This window comes from Epinephelus moara, chromosome 10 (assembly GCF_006386435.1).
Source record: "Epinephelus moara isolate mb chromosome 10, YSFRI_EMoa_1.0, whole genome shotgun sequence".
Lineage (NCBI taxonomy): Eukaryota > Metazoa > Chordata > Actinopteri > Perciformes > Serranidae > Epinephelus > Epinephelus moara.
Window position 1 is genome coordinate 11,034,251 of NC_065515.1, and position 20,767 is coordinate 11,055,017.

Here is a 20,767-nt window from a genome sequence, read left to right on the forward strand (position 1 = left end):
TTCTGCAAAATAAAATTACTGTTTTTGTCAATGGAGTCTGTTAGCTTTGAAGAGAACACACATGGGTCTAACTGCTTTAATTCCCTGTTGAAAAGGGCCGTCTGAGAGCATTGTTAAGGGTTGAAAAATATTCTAAATCTAGCGTACACTTAAACTGCTTTCGTTTTTTTAGGTGGCTAAAATTCGTTTTGCTGTTGGCCCCATCTACAGCAGTACATTGCTTAGTTTACGTTACAGTACTCCTGTCTGCTTCTCCAAACTGGGGGCGAGCCGACCAACACCTACTGTAGATAATACTCTGATTACGGATAAATACCTCATACAACCATACTTCCAAATATCCAAACTATCTCTTAAAGCCTTAAAAAGGTAAAATAGACATTTAAAGTACGGACTGCAGTCACTGCATATCTGTTAACGTATACACTGATAACAGAAGAACAAGCTATCTGCCATGAACCTGGCCCACCCCTCCGTCAGCCTCATCATAAACACTCCAGTTCTTGGCTGCTTATCAATGCTGATATTAATGATTGTCATTATGTTACATTTTATTGACTGGATGAAAATGCATATAATTTGCAGCCTTGAAAATACGGATTGTAAGGGAATGAGTTTATAGTTTTGCATGAGACGTGAGTTTTGCATTGCAAAATTCAGTGTAATTCCAGTTGATGGTTGGAATAAGCAGAGGCACAGTGTGTAGTTTTATTGTGTAGGAAAAAATGTGGTTCAGTGGGTCAACAGCCGATCGAATTTGCCTGTTGCTTCTTTCTGTGTACGCTTGTATTTCTAATGTCAATATCTGAAGCTGGCTCATATTCATCGCTGTAGACTCTCCTCCCTGTGATTACACACATTTAAGATACTTCACTGCTGTGATATCTGTGCATGGGGGTTTCTGTATGAGGCAGTGCAGCTCCACCTTACGACCACATATGTTAAAGGGCACTGGAGAGTGACTGAGAGTGGGCAAAGGTCTGGTGGGGGAGGAGCGCTCCAGGTGAGGTCGCTCCTACATGTTTCTTTCTACTCTCCCTTCTGACAAAGACAGAAACACCACAGCTGCTCGTATTACAAATAATTTCACCAGGAGGAGATCAGGTTTCTTCTGGAGAGCAGCCACCATCCTTACAGAGCTGATCTGAGGTGGAAGTAACTGGAGTGGGGATCTGTGATTTGTGTTTTTGCCTTTGGTGTTGCCGTATGGAATATAAAGAGCTGGCTGTTCACTGAGCACCGGAGGCCACAGGTGTTTTTGTTGAGCGTAGACATCCCAGTGGGAAATGGAAGTGAGGTTCAAAGACCATGTGGTAAGTGGAGAGGGAGGAACACAAAGCATTATTGGTCTCACAGTATAGCAAAGACTGAAAGTACTTAAAGCGTCGCTGTTGGAAATGAACAAAGGACGTAAACTGTTACTGATGTGTACAGAGCTCCAGCTAAATGTTCCCCGGAGCTGAAGGTGCAGGAGGGACAGGAAGGACTGCAGGTCATGGGCTCACACCAGGCTCACATCAGCAGACTGTGAATTACTTTATCTGTCTGGACCTTTGTCACCTTTTTGGCTAAATTCAGATTTTGCAGAGCAACAATACAGTCAGAGGACTCAGTTTATGACAGTGTGAATCATTGAAATTCCCCCTTTGTGACTGAGATAAATGACTTCAGTGCAGACAAGAATTGCTCTTTATTTTTGGAAATCAAAACCTGATGGCTGACTGACTGGTAGCTCAGCCTGCCACGGTAACGTCTTAATGGACGATAGATTGTCCCAGAGACAATTGTAATAAACAATATTATTGTCATTTTAGGAGTAGTTTATGCCACTGATGTAATGATTAACATTATAGTGTAATAATGCAAGTACAGCCTTTCAAGGGGCAATGAACTTTTAATTTTAGTAGGTAGTAACAGCAAAACATGTCTCCGGCTTAGGTGCTGTGAAAAGGGGCTGCACCTATGTCTTACTCAGGGTGTCTACAGGTCCGTAAAAAGTCTTAAAATGTTAATGTTACAACAATAAGGCCTTAAAAGTCATTACATAGTCTTGACTAGACTGCTACTAGGGCTGCAACGATTAGTCGACTAATCAATGACTAATCGACTATTAAAATAATCAGTGACTATTTTAATAGTCGACTAATCGGTTTGATTCATTTTTCATAGAAAAGTACTATAAAAGTACCCCAAAATACTCTTACTGCAGCTTCTTATGTTCAGATATTGGCAGCTTTACACACTCTCCCATGACGGTGAACTAAAACCCTTTGGCGTGAGTATGAAACAAGACATTAAGTGACATAATTTTGGGGTTTGGGAGAGACAGACCGACATTTTTCAACATGTTAACACATTTTTCGATAAAATGATTAGTCGACTGATTGAAGAAATAATCGACAGATTAGTCGACAATGAAAATAATCGTTAAACATTAAACGTTAAACATCATTAAACATTTTGTCTAATTTCATTTATCCATTTTTGAATTTCTTTTTGTGAAACTGAGTGAAGCCTTTCTACGTAAAAGTCCACATTTCTAATGTTACAAATCTTTTAAAAAACTGTAATACTGTCATTTTACCTCATACTTGCACTTGCCTGTTGTCAGAATGTAGATTAACTTAACTTACTCCAATAACCATATTCCCACATAACACTTACCTCTGTACAAGATCACATATATACTACTTGAATACAATGCTTAAATAAGTAAAACATGACTTGTACAAAAATCTGTCCTAAATTTGGTTAAAAAGTGTCTTGAACGGTTCTTAAAAGCATTCATTTTACCTGTAGACACCCTGAAATAAGTGTTGGAAAAACTCTGTCATTTATTCTCGCATCATGTTGTCTAAAATTTTGGTCTAAGGGCTGCTGGGAAACTACGCTTTCTTAGCACCCTTCTTTTTGTGCACCGATTTTCTGAATAAATTGACATTTTTTTGGCATTGATCTCAGCCTGTGAACCTCTTCTGTGGCCTTCCAGCTCAGGTGAATTGGTGTGCTGCGGGTATTGTAATGTATGGAAACCCAAGGGAAAAATCGTATGATACATGGACATGACCTCGATCATTTTGCTGACATCTATAAGTCAATAACGTAATAATCATGACAGGCCTTCTGAAAGCATGACTGCTGTTTGCATGTTTTCCGTCTTCACCTTCAGTAGTGGATGAATATTGAATACAGCAATAGTTGCAACAGTGTTTGGACAATGTTTTGCCCCTCAGTTTTCTTTTGACGGACATGTTTGCTCTTTTCTTATCATTTGATTCAGTCATTACCTCTGCACATTCTGGTTTATGATCTTTTTCTTACTCATTTACTCTGGTTGGTCTGTTGATCACCACAGCTTCAAAGACTCTCTGCGAACAAGCTGCTGTTTGCTTTATCTGCCACTGATTTGAGATTTTGAATTGACAGATGTGGGTTTCTGATTCAGCTTTTCCACTTCTCCACAGTTGTGAGTTCTGTTTCTCTCTGTTCGACTCCATAGCCGTAACTATCTGCAGTGAAACTACAGTATCAAACATTAACCCCATCAGGTTTCAGTGTCAGTTTAGATTAAGAAAACCCTCAGCTAGCTTTTATTTGGGCGATCAGGTCAGTTACTGTGTTTTTCTTTCCCCCCTCTGGTTTATGATTAACGTGGACAAACAAGCGGCCCACTGTTCACAGGTCACACACTGTACACCTGCGCTTGTGGTTACCTCCACCAGCGTGTCTGAGATTTTTGTGGTGATCATATGTGAGATATGTGTTTTCTGTTGAAATAAGATTGACTTCAGGATCAGTGAATTTATGTTGTGTGTAATTTTTCAGCAGTGTGTTTGGGTGTGACACGACGTTGGATATTTGGCTGTGGATGTTTGTGCTCACTAACTTTGTTAATGTTGCAGTGCTGGTGTTGCGACATGTCACTGCCTTGTACGGGTTGTGTGACCTGCATATTCTCCCCGAGTGTTTGAACAAACCCAAAACTGTTTTTATCACTTGACTACAACAGCATATCTCTGTGTCCCTGACTAGAGTAGCTGGCTTTACCCGTTCTCACAGTAACTCAGCAGCACTGTGACTGTTTCACTCTATGATACACAGTCCACAACCAGCCCGCGCTTTGTTTCAGTTTTGAAAAGAGACAAGAGTATGTGGAAAATGATAAACATGAGAGGCAAGGCGAGTTTGATGTGTTAGTAAGTGGCTTGTATCAAACCCATAGACTGTGTAAATAGTAGCAGTAGCTACCGTGACGTCACCCATTGATTTGTGGACTCACGATTTGAAGCCTCGAGTCTGGCATTTCACCTGTCGCCTTTTTGGTTTTTTGGTGCCAGAAGTGACCATATTTGGATGAGAGGGTGGAGCTGTGGAGGAGCGAGGGTGGATGTGAGTCAGGCCTGGCACACAGCCTGTCACTCAAGCAGCCCTGCCCTCAAATATGCGTAACTTTGGGCCTTAATGAAAATGTGAAACAGGGAGTTATAGAAAAGTTCACCCTCTGTACAGTTGTGATGAATGTTGGAATTAACCCTAGAGCCCAAAACTGTTTTTGTACCAGGCTGTAAACATGTTTATTTCTGGTGTAAAGTTGGGCATTTTAACATCAGCCTCTATGGGGAGCTACTCTGTTTTGGAGCCAGCCTCCAGTGGTCATTCGATGAACTGCAGTTTTTGGCACTTCTGTGTTGGCGTCATTTTTTAGCCCTGGAGGTTACTGCTTGGTTTCTCCTGCTCACCAGAAATGTGGGCTTTTCTTTCAGGCGTGCATCTCTACCCCACAGCCTTTCAAACTTTTGGCGACTTGGTTTGTGTACAGCGTATCCATGACGACCGTAGACAGGCAAGAAGCCATGTGGCTTCATTTTTCAGCCTCTGAGGGTGCTGCTTAGTTTAAACCTTGTCATCAAAATAATATGGGTTTTTTGTTGTTTTGTTTTTTTGACAGAGATGTTTTGCAAAGATTTCTTTGTATTAACAGATGCTCAAATTACAGTGCAGGAGAAAAAATGTGTGAGGTTCCCATTGGTGCATTTAAATATTATTTGAAAAAGTAAAAGTAAAAGGACAAAGATACTTATCCAAAAACATAAGAAAAAAAAGGCAAATAACAAAAACCAAACCAAAATAAACAAACAACAACAAATAAATGAAATATAAGGATACTTTTCCTTAAGTATATACAGAGAGGATGTACTAAAACTAAACCTTAGGGACATTTTGACATACAGACATAAGTTAATGAATTCACAAATGGATCAGAAATGATCAAAGTTAACTGTCGATTAATCTTTTTTTTAATTATTTTCTCGATTAATTGATTAGTTGATTGGGTTTTAAAATGTCAGAAGATAGTGAAACATATCAATCGTTGTTTCCCAAAGCCCACAGTGACGTCCTCTTGTTTTGTCCACAACCCAAAGATATTCAGATTACTGTCACAGACGAGTGAATAAATCAGAAAATACTCACATTTAAGAAGCTGGAATCAGAGATTTTCGACATATATATATTTTTTTAAATTACTCAAATCAATTAATTGATTTATCTACTTTTAAATTACTTAGCGATAAGGTGTCCACTAGTTCACCTGGTAGAGTAGGCGCCCCATGTACAAAAACTATGTCCTTGCTGCAGCGGCTGCAGGTTCAATTCCAACTCCGGCCCTTTGCTGCATGCCACCCCCTCGCTCTTCCCATTTCACAGATGTTCCTATCTAATAAACAGCGAGTCCAGCTTCCTTATTGCCTCCAGAAAGAGATTCCAGTGACTAAGATGACCAAAGTGTCTTTATAGAAATCACTTACAGTTTAGAAAACGTCAACAGTCATCAAATCAAGTGCAGGACTGAGAGCTTGACTGTCTACAGTGGCTCTACTATTTCAGCCTCCAGGGCCGAGTGATCTGACTGACTGTTTACAGTCAAGAGTCAAATGTAGAAATGTGCTGTATAGATCAGGCACAACGTGTCTGTGTCACTGTGAGAGGAAATATGTTTGTGTCCAAAGCTGCAGAGATTAACAGTCGGTCAGTTAAAAATAATTGCCAACTGTTTTGACAATGAAATAATCTTTTTTTTAAGATGCCAAATATTTTCTGGTTCCAGCTTGTCAAATTTTAAAGGAATACTTTACCCACAAACCAATCATTTTGGATATCAATTACTCGCCCAATGTTACCTTAAATTTATGAAGAGAACTATGGTTTTCGTGCACGTCTCCACAGTGAACAAAGAATCTAAAAATGGAGAAAGGTCTTGAGCAATTGCAGTAAAGGGGGTCTGTGATTAATAACAGCAAAAATCAGTTTACAAACACTTAAACGCAGTCTTCTTTTATTCCAATTCATCAAGAATTTTCTCTGTTTTTGGATTTTTTTGTTCACTGTGGAGACATACAAGAAAACCATAGCTCTCTTCATGAATAAAAATGATTTAATTTTAAATTATTTATATTTATTTATAGACGTTTGAAGATGTCACCTTGGACTGTGGTAAATCATTATGGCCGTTCTTTAAATATTTTTTTTTTGATATTTTATAGGCCAAACGATTTCTTGGTTAATCGTGAAGATAATTGTCAGATTAATCGAAAATTAAAATCATCCTGAGATGCTGCCCTACTTTCCTCTATACAATGTTCCTCTGTGTGTATGCTCACTGAACAAGCCCCGGGTGTTATATGCTATCAGCACTACTTGGGAGCGTACACACACACACACACACACACACACACACACTCACACACACACACACACACACACCCACACACTCAGACACAGCAGGTAGCCCCTCCTCCATACCGGTCAGGCAGGATTGAGACAGGTGAGAGCATGTCGAGATCAGGTTGAGCCGTACACACACTCTTCCTGCTTGGCTCAGGCTCTACTCTCCTACCTGTAAGGACCTGGATTACAGATTAAGATTACTTATTTATAATTAATATAGTCGAAAAAGATAAGAAATATTCCTTTGCTGAAGCATACATTTATAATCATTATTGTGTTTTTTTCCTTTCAGAAACCAGGTATGGAGGAGCTAACGATATGGGAGCAACATACAATAACACTGAACAAAGTAAGTGGTTGTATTTTAAATATTTAATATATGACGTGTGTGAAATTATTTGCATTTCAGATGTGGAGGTGTTGGGAGTTATGATGACAACATGGGTGTGTTATCCTATGTCACATGTATTTAAAAAAATGAAATTCTCAAGGACCTAAAGTAAATTAGGAGTTCAGACTTATATTTGGTGCATCAGTGGTGTTTTTCTGTGCTGAGTGGCCGCACAAACACAGAAGTGAAAGTCGATGCTGGATGTGTGGCACAGAGGCACCTTCACTATTGTTAATGCGGGTATTGTACAAGTGCTGTAGTGCGGGGGTGGTTGAGCTGGACCGTGCCTCAGACCTCTCAGTTTCACAGCAGAGGCTCCAGAAGGAATTCACAGGGACACACCCTGCTGCACCCCACAGCACCAGCTGCCTCCTCACCGTCCTGCCTCAGACTGAGCGCCGCTGGAATGTGTTCTTCCTCCCTCTGTGTCTCTCTACACATGCTCACACTCACACTTACTCTCCTGCATTCCCTCTCATCATCTGTGTCACTCTTTCATTTCCCTACTGTAATTTTCTGTCCGTCTAAAACCTTCTCTTAAAACCTCATTCTCTCATAATGGCAGGATCCCAAGATGGGGTTTGGCTTTGCCATTTCAGGAGGCAAGGACAAGCCTCACCCGGACAACGGGGATACAGCTGTGGTGGTGTCAGATGTGCTGCCAAATGGACCGGCCTTGGGACGCCTGTTGTAAGTTGACCACCATCCTCCTGACGTTACTCTTACTTTTAAAGCTTGGCTGTTTATATGCAAAACACATGACGTCCTGTCTGCATACACGTGTCAACATACTTGAAAAGGTTTATTTGAAGGTTGGATGTTTGAATAATAACAATGAAGTTTATTTGTGTTGCACTTATCAAAACCAGCATTACAAAGTGCTTTACAACAAACACAACAATAAAATACACAGTGATGTTTGAATAACCAGACAGGCATGAGGAGAAAAAAGGAATAAACTTGAAAACAATAAATGATTTGAAACAATAAATATGATAAAATAAAATACACTATTCAGGATTTTCCTAAACAAAACAATATATAGACTCAGAAGTAATCCATCTAAGTCAACAGTTATGACCCTCTAGAAGTGTGTGATGGTTGATTTCTCTGCAGAGAATCTTGTATTTTCTTATGTTCTACTTCTTTTGCTGTGTTGGGGGACGTTCCTGGACACAGCGCCCAGGTGACGTTGGGCCTTTATAAAAAGATAGTGACCAGGCGTCTCATTTATAAACATTGCATACGCACAAAACGAGGCCTGAAAGAGGCGTACGCCACCTCCCATGGAAAAGTTATGATGTATAAAAACAGATTTCATGGGAGAAAACTTTGACCCATGCTTACGAACATTTTGGAGACGGGAAATTTGCGACGCAGTGAGGTGGAAGCCTGATTGTAGAAATTGTCGAATATTTCTTGGTGCACGCCATTTTTGTCTTCTGCCCGTACATACATTTTTAGTGTGGATCCTACGCACTTTTTTAAAGACTGTAGGATCCACGCATCCAAGAGGAAGCTACAAAAATCATGGACACATTGCCAATAAAAATACAAATATAGTAAAACGTCAATCCACTATTGGCTTTCACTTTTGATACTGTTTACAAACCATCACCAACAGTCCCTGCATAGTACACATTCAAGTGCAACATCAACAGCATGATGCATTTTAACACTACTTAAGAATGAAAATAAACCAAAAAAAAGGAGAAATCATACGAAAGCCTGTAGTGGGAGGTGAAACAGGCAGCAGGTCCGTTCCTGAGGAGCTCAGACTGTGCACTGGTTGGTAAGCGGGCAGCAGTTCAGATATATATTCTGGAGCCAGGCCATGAAGGGTACGTTTGGTATTTTTCAACATGAACCCTGTTTTTCACGTTTTTGTGTCTAAGTGACTAATGGGAACAGTGATTTTTGAAACTGCATGGTCCAGTATTGAGCACAAGCAAAACAGGCTTAAATGTGACCACTCATGTACACACCATCAATATATGTCCAATAGATGTGTTTGTTTTTGGCACATACATGTTCAGATTATTATTTTATGTGTCGTACAACATTTCAGAAAGATCCCTGCAGACGTAGATCCTTTTTGTTTCACCAGAAACAGCCCTGAAATCCTTATCACCAGACCCACCAGACTCCATTTAAACAGTTATTTTATCACCCTAAAACACACTTCATCCAAAGTCAACAGAAAAAAAAAAATACATAGAAGCCGTCTTGGTTTCATCTTTCCACTGTTCCAACAATCACCAACTGGTTTAATTGAAATAAACCTTTAATTCGCTTTCAGTTAGATGTGAAAATATTCAGATTCAGATTCAGACGACTTTATTAATCCCACCAGGGGCAATTAGTTTGAGCAGCTTGCCTTGCACACACACACACACACACACACACTATAACATAACATACAGTAACATGTAGACACATAAATAAATGAGTAATAAAATAAAAACAGAAATAAAAATTATGCCAAGATGTTCAGTGGAATAAAGGAATCTATAAATATAAGAAAGTTAATAGACTTAAAGGGGTTTTTTTGGGGGAGTTTTTCCTTATCCGCTGCGAGGGTCATAAGGACAGAGGGATGTCGTATGCTGTAAAGCCCTGTGAGGCAAATTGTGATTTGTGATATTGGGCTTTATAAATAAATTTAAAAAAACAAAAAAACAAAAAAAAACCAACTTATTATCCATAAAAGGGATTAATCTAAATTAAAGACAATTTAAAAGACAAATTTCAGAGGGAATAAAATAATTTGAATACAGGTTAGTTTTACAAGCAGATAAAGCCTAGCGATGCCCTGACTGCAACAGAGAAAATTCACCTGCGAGAACACGTCCAGAAGAAGCTAAAAAAGTTGTGGCTTTTTGGAAGATTTGTTGATAGCAAAAACTGGTCAAATCCCGTTGTATCACTCATGTGATGTTAAAGCAGAGCAAATATGCAGCACTGTATACACTAAGACTGCTGTTTAATGGAGTCTGGTGCAATTTCGGGGGTTTTCCTGGTGAACAAAAAGGATTTCGCTCTTAAACAAGAAGGCCTATCTCTGTGAGGATCCTTATCATAATGTTGTTAGACACTTACAATAATAATCTGAGCCTATCAGTGGCAAAAACAAGCACTTTTAGTGGACAGAAATTGATGGTGTGAACATGCCCTGAGTGGTTACATTGCAGCCTGTTGTCTCGCTCAATACTGGACAAGTAACAGCATGAGAAAACAGGTTCAGGTTGTAAAATACTGTACTTACCCTTTATTAATAAGTAAAATCAATCCTAAAACCAAAGGACCCTCCAACAGAACCAGACTCACCTGTGTGTTTTCTTGTCCTCTGCAGCTACAAAGACCAAATCGTCATGGTCAACGGAGTGTCTATGGACAACGTCCACTCTAACTTCACCATCCAGACCCTCAAGTCATGTGGCAAGACTGCAGACATAGTAAGTGCAGAGGAAGCACCAACCGAAACACCTAAATAACCACTGCCCACCTGTGTCTCTAAATATCCGTCCTTCTCCGTCTTCCTCTCTCCAGACAGTGAAACGTCCTCGAAAGATTCAGATCCCTGCAACCACCAGACCAACACGGGCCGCTTCCCATTCCAACCTGCTGGACCCGGAGCCCCCCAGGCGAACACGGCGCTACTCCGACGGCAGCGACAACAGAGACTCCAACCGCTACCGCTACCGCGCTCGCAGCTCCTCGCCCGACCGCAACGGGCATGGGAACACACTACCGCTGATGTCGTCGGGGTACAAGAGGCTGCCTCATCAGGACGTTGTAGAGAAACCCATCAAAACTACGCTAGTTAAAAAGAGACTCACAGATGGTAGGACTCCAGAAATTAGTTAGTTAGTTTGCCCTGATAAAAACCATGAGGTGAGTATTGATGTCTGACTGGGTTGTTGTTGTTTACCTCTCTCTGCAGAGTACGGATTGAAGCTGGGCAGTCAGATCTTCATCAAGCACATGACGGAAACAGGCCTGGCTGCAAAGGAAGGAACGCTGCAGGAGGGAGACCTCATCCTCAAGGTGAACATTAACATTTGGATGATTAAACTACACTCAGAAAACTCTTAAGCCAACACAAACAGATCACTTTAAGTCATGATTTAAAAGATTTTCCTCCCTCGACCAGATCAACGGGATGACGACGGAGAATCTATCCCTGCTGGAGACGAAGCACCTGGTGGAGAAGAGCAGGGGCAAACTGACCATGACGGTCCTCAGGGACGACCGCAAGTTCCTGGTCAGCATCCCAGAGGTGGAGGACAGCCCGCCCAACAGTGAGGACGGACGCCGGCGGGACAGCAGCTCTGAACTAGAGGGTGAGGGACGGAGTTGGAAACGGGGCGGCTGGGGTATTAAATCTGAGCGTAGTGGGCTGAGAGGACGGTTAAAGCACCTTTGAATTATATTGTGTAAGAGACAGGACAACGACACGAATGAGAGAAAATAAATGGACTAAGTGAAGTTGTTTTCTGTTTCTAATTAGACATTTCAGACCTTGACGACGACATCCCCCCTCACAGAACGTCCCGTCAACCCCACAGAGAGAAACGGACACGCAGGTACACACAACACCCACCCCACCACCAAAACTAATAAACATAAAGATGAAGCAGTAGTTGTTATCTCGTAGTAGTTCAGCGTAGTTTCTTACTCTGTCATTTCATGGGTGGGGATTAATCTCAGGCTGTCTGCCAAAACAAAAAACTTGTCTCACCACTGACACACTAGTTTCATTATGTAGCTCATAGGCAGTCTGATTTCTGTTTCGTAGGTGATCATTAGCTTGTTTGTCACTCACTCTACATGCCCAACCCTCATCATGTTTCAGATCTGTGGAGAGTGAGCCAAAGGGTGGTGACGCAGTGATAGTGATATGATATAAAATGTTTCAGCTGCAGTTTGTGATGCTACAGATTGGGAAATGACATGTATCAACAAAGTACTTTGCTCTTTTAGCTCCTAATGTAAAATCAAAATTGATTAATATTTTAAGTATAAAGGTACTAAAGAATAACTGTATCTTTTGTCTTTCTACCCAAAAGGAGAGCTGAACCTCCTCCACCCAAGTCTCGGGATTCATCACCGCTGCGCTCAACCTTGACTCGGCCTCCCGTAAAGAGCTACGCCCCTCGCAGAGGTCAGTCCTGCTGAGAATCAATAAGACAAACAGTGATGGCGGTAGCTTTTAGAAATACTAACAGACAGCCTTTTAAAAGAAACATGAATATTTTAGGAGTGTGATATTTAGGGATGGAAATCAAGAACCCATTCCAAGTTGTCTGATCCATCTGATATGTATGCATCTATACTTATCAGTCCCTTCAACAATGCAAGGCATGTTTTCTGACAGTTGCACATTGCAAAACAATGACTACGTTTATATGCACAAATATTCTGTTTTTTTGCCTTATTCTGAAAAAGTCAAGTGTTTCTACTAAGCTGTTCACATGGCTAATGAAAATGAGTATTCCACTAATATTCCCATTTACATTCAGCCTCCGATTAACGTCCTCTAACGTGACGATTATCACATCAGAACAGCGGAATAGTTGGAGCCACTTGTGCTGTTTTGCTTCTTTGCATCAAATTAGGAGCCTCCCTTTTTCATTCCTTCAGCCACTCTCTTGAAAATGTCGGCGCTTCGGTGCTGCTATATAGGCGTAAATCAAAAAACCTGTAGATATCCAAGTATTTGATTCTGTTTTAAAGCAGTTGTGTTTCTTCTTCTCACAAGAAATGTGGGCTTTTCTTTCGGCCATGCTTCTCTACACCAGCCTTGCACACTGTTGCTGAGTTGGTTTGCGTACAACGTTTCCATGACAACTTACAGAGCTGACAGTAGGAAGAAGCCGTGTGTCTTGAACTGCGGTGAAAACCCAAACTGAGACACATGTTCTGAATGCATAATGATATTAAAACATGAATAATACCGGCATATCACACATCTTAATGTGAAAGTGCTAAATTCAGAAAATCCAGGTGGAATATGCTGTTTGCATGACCCGTATCAAACTCAGAATATTGTCATATTTAGAATAATAGTGAAATATTAGTGTGCCTGGAAACGTGCCCAGTGGCATCACACTCATGTGTCTACACTGCTGAGAAGTCAAGGTGGAAAGGAATAAACGGTCCAAAGATTGGCTTCATTTCACTTAGGAAGGATGACAACAGTGGTGCTTGTAACGTTTGTAAAAGTATGATTTCAGGTAAGGGTGGAAACAACAGCAATATGCTGAAACACCTTTCTCACCAACATGGGCTTAAAGTCCAGGAATGCCATGTCTTTGACACTCTACGAACGAGTGCCACTGCTTCCCAGCTGAGGCTAAATATCCTTTTACTAACATTATAGTAATATTAACGTCACCACAGTGGAGTTTTTGCACACCTGAGTCACGTGCATGTCTTTTTCTTCTCTGTCTCTACACTGGGTGTTCAGACTCAGAGATAATGAAGCAGTTACGTTGACTCTGAAAACCTGTGCAGGCCTACTTTTATTTCCACACAGAAAACTGATCAGGAATCAATAAGAGAATTGGTGAAGAATCGGACCAGTAAGAAAAATTCATAATAGAGATGGTTTAAAAAAAAATCTTGGCAGTTCCCATCCCTGGCAGTATTAAGTTGAGCTGTGATTTAATATTATATAAGCAAAGGTTTGTTGCTTCTGTAGCTACTTGAACTCATAATGTTTGTTGTTGTCTCTTCAGCTCCATCTGAGTCGGACCGCAGTGCCTCTCCGCCTCCCGCCAGGAGAGACAGTCCAGACATGAGGGATCACTCCAACAAATACAAGTCAGCTCAGTTTCATTATTGTTTAATGAATCTAACTCTGTGTTTGGGTATCACGTGTGTGCTATGTGTTTAGATTTCAGATGTGTAGACGAATGATTATTTATAGTGTTGAACAGATGATTTAATACACAGTGAGGTCCCAAACATCCAATGAAATCTAAGAATCACTAGTTATTATTCTCATGATTCTGTCAGGCAGTATAACCAAGGTTATTATTTTATCTTATCACCTTGCACAAACCACAAATCAAAATCTATTTACATGCAAATAAGACGGAGGTCAGGCTCTGTTCTGAGCGAGCACGCAGAGTTTTCTTTCTGTACGCCTGCATTTGACTCTGACAGTCATCTGTTCAGCTGTGGAAACATTTAGACTTGTTTATTTCAGTTTCAGTTGTAGTCTAATCTTTAAATAAATTACTTTAGATTGAATGGAAGAACTGTCTGGAGTTATTATTATTATTATCGCTGAAATATTTTGATTTGCTCTCTCTCCAGAAGTCTGTCTGGTATGTCCACCCTCCCCAACCCTCGGTCCTCTCCCCTAGTCCCCAACTGGAACACCTCTCGAGCCTCCTCCAACGCCTCACGGCCGCCTCGCAGGCCAGTGTCGGAGTCAGACTCTGACCGCAGCGCTTCCCCTCCGCGGCGCAGAGAGAGCCCCCGCCCAGACAGCAGATACAAGTAAGGACGACGCTTTATTTAGCTCCAAGCTTCAGGTATTACAGTGTACACCATGAATATTTATTTCATTTTTGTCACACTTCTCCCCCCACAGAGTTCTTCCTGATGTTCCCCTGCCAGGGCTGAGAGCTTCCCCCATCACCGTCCGCCAGGAGCCACCAAGGAGGGTCAACTCTCCCGTCAGAGTCCCACCCCCAGGTCAGAACCCAGACACATACGTGGGAAAAACAAAAACAATCCAACTTCCATGTGCTGTTCAACATCCTGGACTTTGTCTGACACCTCTCTGACAATATTTGCTTTGAATATTTGCTGCTGAGCAGGTGTCAGCGGTCAAATAAAGCTAAAGCCAGTGCAAACATGAGAGGTGTGCCGTGCAGTAGTTTTAAACAGTGGTGGAAATAATCAGTAACCTTCGTTTGTGGCAGTGTGTTTTTTTGTTTTGTACTCGTAAAGGAAGCCAGCAGTTTGTCTATGACACGTGATGTAGTGACACACGTGTAACAAGCAGTGTGGTGACAGGAGCTGGAAATGATCTGGTTATTTATGCAAACATGTTAAAGGGTCAGGTCATCTGAATCATTAAAACATGTTTGATTTAAAGCAGTGGTGGAAAGTAACTGAGTACATTTATTTAAATATGGTGGTGTATAGTTTTTAGGTACTTATTTCTATGTTGTGCTACTTTATTCTTCTCTACTACATCATTTTCATTTTCATTTTATTTGTTCCGCTCATGTCCTTAACGCAGCAATCAAAGAATCAAAGTCACAATCAAAATTTTACCTGCCCCTCTCTCAAAACACAAATAATCATAATAAATAGATGGTATGTCAGTTACAGTTAATAACCAATACTTACAGTAACCTCAGAAAGAAACATAAATAAATAAATAAACAAACAGAAGAATCGGAAGCCATACACAATGTTCCCTTCGACAAGGGAACATCTACTACACTACAACTCCATATAGTCTAATTGTTCTTTCTTTATACATTTTCTTAAACTGAAAAATATTGACACAACCCTTTAAATTATTCTGTAAAGAATTCCACAGTTTAACGCCCACCACTGAAATACACATCTGTTTTAATGTAGCCATCATCTCAGAGGGAAATATTGTCCTTTCTTCTCTACTACATGTATCTGATAATTTAAGTTACCAGCTACTCTGCAGATTCAGATTATTTAAACAAAAAATAAAACAACTAATAAATTATGATGTGATATTATATTGTATCTATGTAGCAAATATTTTTGTACTTTTACACAAGTAAAGTTTTGAATGCAGGACTGTTACTTACAGCAAAATATTTTTTACACTGTAGTATGGCTATTTTTACTATTTTTCTACCACTGATTGAAAGGACTCAAAATGTCTCTAAAATTAATTTTGAAAAGATATATCAAACATAAACTCTCAAACTGATGTTTGTAGCTTCCTCTTGGATTCCTGCAGTTTACAGTCTGGCACCTGGTCGGTATCTTTTTATAAAGCCCTGACCTCACCTGAGTGCTGTGGGGGTACACGCCCATAAACGTCCTGAACACAGAAAATACAAAGAAAATAAGAAAATACAGACAGAAGGAAGAGTCTGCAGAAAAATACACCACCACACACTTCCTGTGGGTCAGAAGTGATTGAGAGGGATTATTATTCTGTTTGAGTCTATATATTGTTTTTAGGAAAATCCTGCAGAGTATACCTTAAAAAATACTACATGTATCAACTTTAAAGCTGCATTAAAGCCTCTATGTGTCAGATCTGAAAATTGTTGCACCCTCCAGTGTTCGAGGGCAGAAAGAAAAAGAGGATGCCATGATTTTTGGAGAAGGGATGGGATTTAAAAAGTTTATATTCCTCCCACTCCTTTTCCGAGGTTTAAATAAAAGTAACTATACACTCACAGTTGCTCTTCATTATTTGTAAATATTACTTTCTGTCTGTCTTCTTGTTTGTATGTTCATATCTTTATTGTTACATATTCAAAATAAATATCAAGTATCAAAAACAATAATTGTTGCTGTTTTAATCTGCTTTATTTCACAACTGTCGTTCTCCTTATTTTCAGACTCTGAGTCCGAGTCAGAAGAGAGCGTGGGGCGTCCTCAGAGGCAGAGCACCACGTACAGCCAGGACTCCCTCAGCAGATACAGGTACAGATGAAGGTCCACCCAACCTCCAACTTCCCCTCCCACCCCCTCCCCGAAACCCAGCAAGATCTCACGGAGTGGGACGCTGAGCAGACTGTGCACGTCTTTTTCGTTATAACCACAGCTAATCACGTTTTTATTTGCCTTTTTAAACTTAAATTACCCCTCTGTCTTGTGATTTTGGTTGATTTGCTCATTTTGTGCCGTAAGTCTCATTTTATAGCTTTTGATTTACCTAAATTTTGTGTTTTTTTGACTGTGTATCAAGTGTTTGTGTTGATATTTTGTTCACCAATGAAATAAAAGCGACTTGTACTGACCATGTCCCTCTCCTGTATGTGGCTACATGCTGATTAAACAGAGGACTCGTATCACTGAGGAAACTATATTCCAATCAAACGTGTGTAGAGTAGCTCCCCTGATTACAAATCTGCATGTGTTACTCAGCATGTGATAAAAATCGATAGTGACCAAGATGAGGAAATACTCCTAATGCCACTGAATGGTTAATTTTGATCAGTTACAAAGCAGTTAGCCGTCAGAGAGAGAGAGAGAGAAAGCTTCCCTCAGAGACACAAAGGTGAATATTCAACATTTCAGTCTCAACCTCTTATCAATAATCATCATATCAGCCACGAGTCCCCCCCTCTCCAAACGTAACTGAGATTTGTTGTCTTCCTCTTCCCTCACTCCCGCCTCCCTCTCTTCTCTTCCAGAGTCCTGCCTGATGTCGCTCTGCAGCCGCAGGTGGAGCCGCCCCGGTGGAGCACCGCCAGCGCCACTGCCAGCAATCCGCCACGGGAAGGTGTGTGTGTACATAGTGTTTCGTTTGAAGTGTTGTTTGTATTAGGTCGGCAAGCTGTATGCACTGATGAGAAGGGAGCAACTGTGTCTTATTTTTTAAGAGTTGAATGCCTTTTTTTTTTTTTTTTTTTTTTTTTTTTTGGATCAAGGTCTTTTTTATTTTTAAATATAAGAAAAGCAGACAACTTGAACACAGAGCAATTAAATCAAGTCTCTGTATATACCCCACACATATACATAACTAAAAACGTAAATTCCACATAGAGACAAGTGAAATGCAGATAGCAATAAATTAAGGAAAAAAAGAAAAATAAATAAAGTAAAAATATACCATTACAGTTTCACTTATACATATATAAAAACATATATTTTTTATATTTTTTCAATTTGTGAATCAACATTTGACATTTTCTTAATATGTATTTACAGATATGGTCATTTCTTTAGCAACTGGCCATTAATATTTGGCCAGATACATTCAAAATGATATATGTGAAATTGTTTTCATAATGCTAATCTTTATTTATTTATGTTCACAGCTCGTTCAGATTCTGAATCAGAGGCCAGTTATGCAGCTGTTCCTCGCAGGGAATCTACGGGCAGCACAAACTCCAACAAGGTTAACAGCCGATACAGGTGAGAGGCTTGTAAGATGTTATTTTACTTGAAATACACATCACAGCAGAATTACAATTGTATATTTATGCACATGAACTAGATGCACTGTGGTCAGTGTTTGCCTGTTGACAGGAGGCTTTTTAAAAGTTAAGATAGAAAAGAACATACATCCACAAACTCTACAACATGTCAGGTGTGTGTTCCCCTGACAACAGACAAGTTACTAGTTTTCAACCACCCAGTACCCAAAGAGCTAAAGAAACACACTGCTTCATATTGAAAGTTTCATATCTCAACGTTTTCATAAACATGACCTGTGGGATGAACCAGAAACCTAACTCTGAACCTATCGGGTACTTCCGAGGGCCTAAATTTAACCTCAGCCACCACTGTTGACAGTAAACCAGCAGGCTATTGATAGAAACCTGAGCAGGTGTACAGTCAGAAGCAGACCACATAATGTGCCTACACTGTGTTAAATGTTTGTTGATAGTCAACTGAAAATTTTGAACTAACTGGACTTAAATATCTGTCACTGTAGAGGGTCAGCAGTAGATTATTAAGATAAAGTGATACTGAAGGAGTCATTAATATGTATTTAGTTTATTTAAATGCCTAAACTTCTGTGCAGAGTTTGCATGTTCTCCCTGTGTCAGCGTGGGTTTTCTCCAGGTGCTCCAGCTTCCTCCCACAGTCCAAAGACATGCAGGTTAATTGGTGACTCTAAATTGTCGTAGGTGTGAATGTGAGTGTGAATGGTTGTCTGTCTCTATGTGTCAGCCCTGTGATAGTCTGGTGACCTGTCCAGGGTGTACCCTGCCTCTCACCCAGTGTCAGCTGGGATAGGCTCCAGCCCCTCACAACCTCTAACTGGATAAGCGGTTACAGAAAATGAATGAAAGAGTCTTATGGCATTGCACACTGGGATCAGAGCCTCGTTACTGCACCCTGTTGTTGCTATAGAGGCCTGCCTATTTTAAACTACCTAAATAAAGTCATGGAAATGGGGTAATATATTACAGAAAGTGTTGAAGATTAATTGATAATTTTTTGGGAACCCTGGCTGTTTAAATACAGACTACGTTAGACCACTAGATTATTAAAAGCTAGAACTCTATAAAATGTAATAAGCAGTGAGTCCAGTAATGAACCTTTGCAGTAGTATTTGGAGCAGAAAACTCTGGCACAGTTGAGAATGAGAAATGTGACTGCAACTTTCATGTTACTCTTTCACTGTGGGGATGTGTGAAATGATACTGACAGGATGTCTGACTGGTTCATCTGCCTAACACAAACATGAGTGTCTCATAGACACTCTGTACACACTGATGCACATGACGTTACTTCCTAAAAAGATTGCATCACATAAGGTTTCAATTCAGACAGCTAATTCACAAAAACACTTTTAGATAGATAATTGATTTAAAGATCTCACACTTGACAGTCAATACACTCTATTGCTTCTTGTGCTGTATCACAAGATGACAGTAAAGGTTAAATGACATATTGTCGTTCATCACATGTTTTTGTTTCACAATCAGAGTCCTGCCTGACCTGAAATCCACTTCAGTTGCTGTGAGGCAGGAAGCTCCTCGTCGCATCCCATCACCCACCAGGCCTCCTCCTGATGGTCAGTTTACTCTCCTGTGTCACTCACTCTCATCCTCTGCTCCTCTGTGTTGTCATTTTGAGTTTCAGAGCAATCCATCCTGTCTAAAGCCTCTTTTGTCTTTTCACCTCATTCAGATTCCTCAGAGTCGGACCACCTGTCACATCTCAGGAGGTCTGGGAGCTCTGAGCGGGAAGACAGCCACCGCAGGTACGGCTACATGCACTTCATCAAAATCAAATAAGTGCAGTCCTCACATAAAAAAACTCTGTCTGTGCTGTTGTTGAGTTTTAACCTCTTCAGGCACTTTCTCATGGTGTTTGTACACTGTCCGACGAAGGCAAACACGCTAGGATGTGTTTTTAATTGGCATAATTTCTGTGGCTGCAGCATGTTTCTCCTAAGTGAAATGTTTTGGGCTGTTGTCGCACATTTGTCCCTGTAGGCCACTGTACTTTTGTACTGTTTTATATGTAAATGTCTGATTACACAAATATCACAGCTGATGTTTTCTCCACCTCACAGAGCTCCTCGTGCTGCTAATGGAACTGGCACCGGCAGGTCTGGGATTTCAGTGAGGAACAACCCACCAACCCACAGTAAGGCTCAACACTAGAACTACTGTGATAACCTGATTCACAGGAAAATACATTAGAGTTTGAGTACAAAATATCAAACTTTTGCTCACCAGATTTGCACATTAGAAAAGTCACTTAGAGCTGTGATGAAATGTGCTTCTGGGTTGTTGTTTTTTACCTTTTTATAGACTAAATAGCAGGATTAAGTCATGAATGAGAACATATACAGTCAGGTCCATAATTATTTGGACAATGATACAGTTGTCGTCATTTTGGCTCTGTACACCACCACAATGGGTTTTAAATGAAACAATGAATACCTGCTTAAAGTGCAGACTCTCAGCTTTCATTTAAGGCTTTTTTCAAAAATGTAGTATA

The 20,767-nt window shown here is 40.3% G+C and overlaps 1 protein-coding gene across 4 annotated transcripts in view; it reads left to right on the top strand.

Moving 5' to 3' along the window:
* Positions 1–20,767, top strand: part of tjp3 (tight junction protein 3) — a 40,113-nt gene that overhangs the window by 6,260 nt on the left and 13,086 nt on the right. For 2 of the 4 annotated variants that reach the window (XM_050054400.1, XM_050054398.1), the window contains exons 2-18: positions 7,019–7,075; positions 7,683–7,807; positions 10,470–10,572; positions 10,667–10,961; positions 11,061–11,164; positions 11,271–11,460; positions 11,628–11,703; positions 12,187–12,281; positions 13,858–13,942; positions 14,441–14,626; positions 14,721–14,824; positions 16,699–16,783; positions 17,497–17,585; positions 18,124–18,220; positions 19,744–19,832; positions 19,949–20,021; positions 20,337–20,410. In XM_050054400.1, coding sequence (XP_049910357.1) covers positions 7,028–7,075; positions 7,683–7,807; positions 10,470–10,572; positions 10,667–10,961; positions 11,061–11,164; positions 11,271–11,460; positions 11,628–11,703; positions 12,187–12,281; positions 13,858–13,942; positions 14,441–14,626; positions 14,721–14,824; positions 16,699–16,783; positions 17,497–17,585; positions 18,124–18,220; positions 19,744–19,832; positions 19,949–20,021; positions 20,337–20,410 — 1,918 coding nt within the window. In that variant the 5' untranslated portion in view covers positions 7,019–7,027. Of the gene's footprint in view, positions 1–1,002; positions 1,314–6,821; positions 6,898–7,018; positions 7,076–7,682; positions 7,808–10,469; positions 10,573–10,666; positions 10,962–11,060; positions 11,165–11,270; positions 11,461–11,627; positions 11,704–12,186; positions 12,282–13,857; positions 13,943–14,440; positions 14,627–14,720; positions 14,825–16,698; positions 16,784–17,496; positions 17,586–18,123; positions 18,221–19,743; positions 19,833–19,948; positions 20,022–20,336; positions 20,411–20,767 lie in introns of those variants that run through there. The other 2 variants (XM_050054399.1, XM_050054401.1) reach the window with 2 other exon arrangements.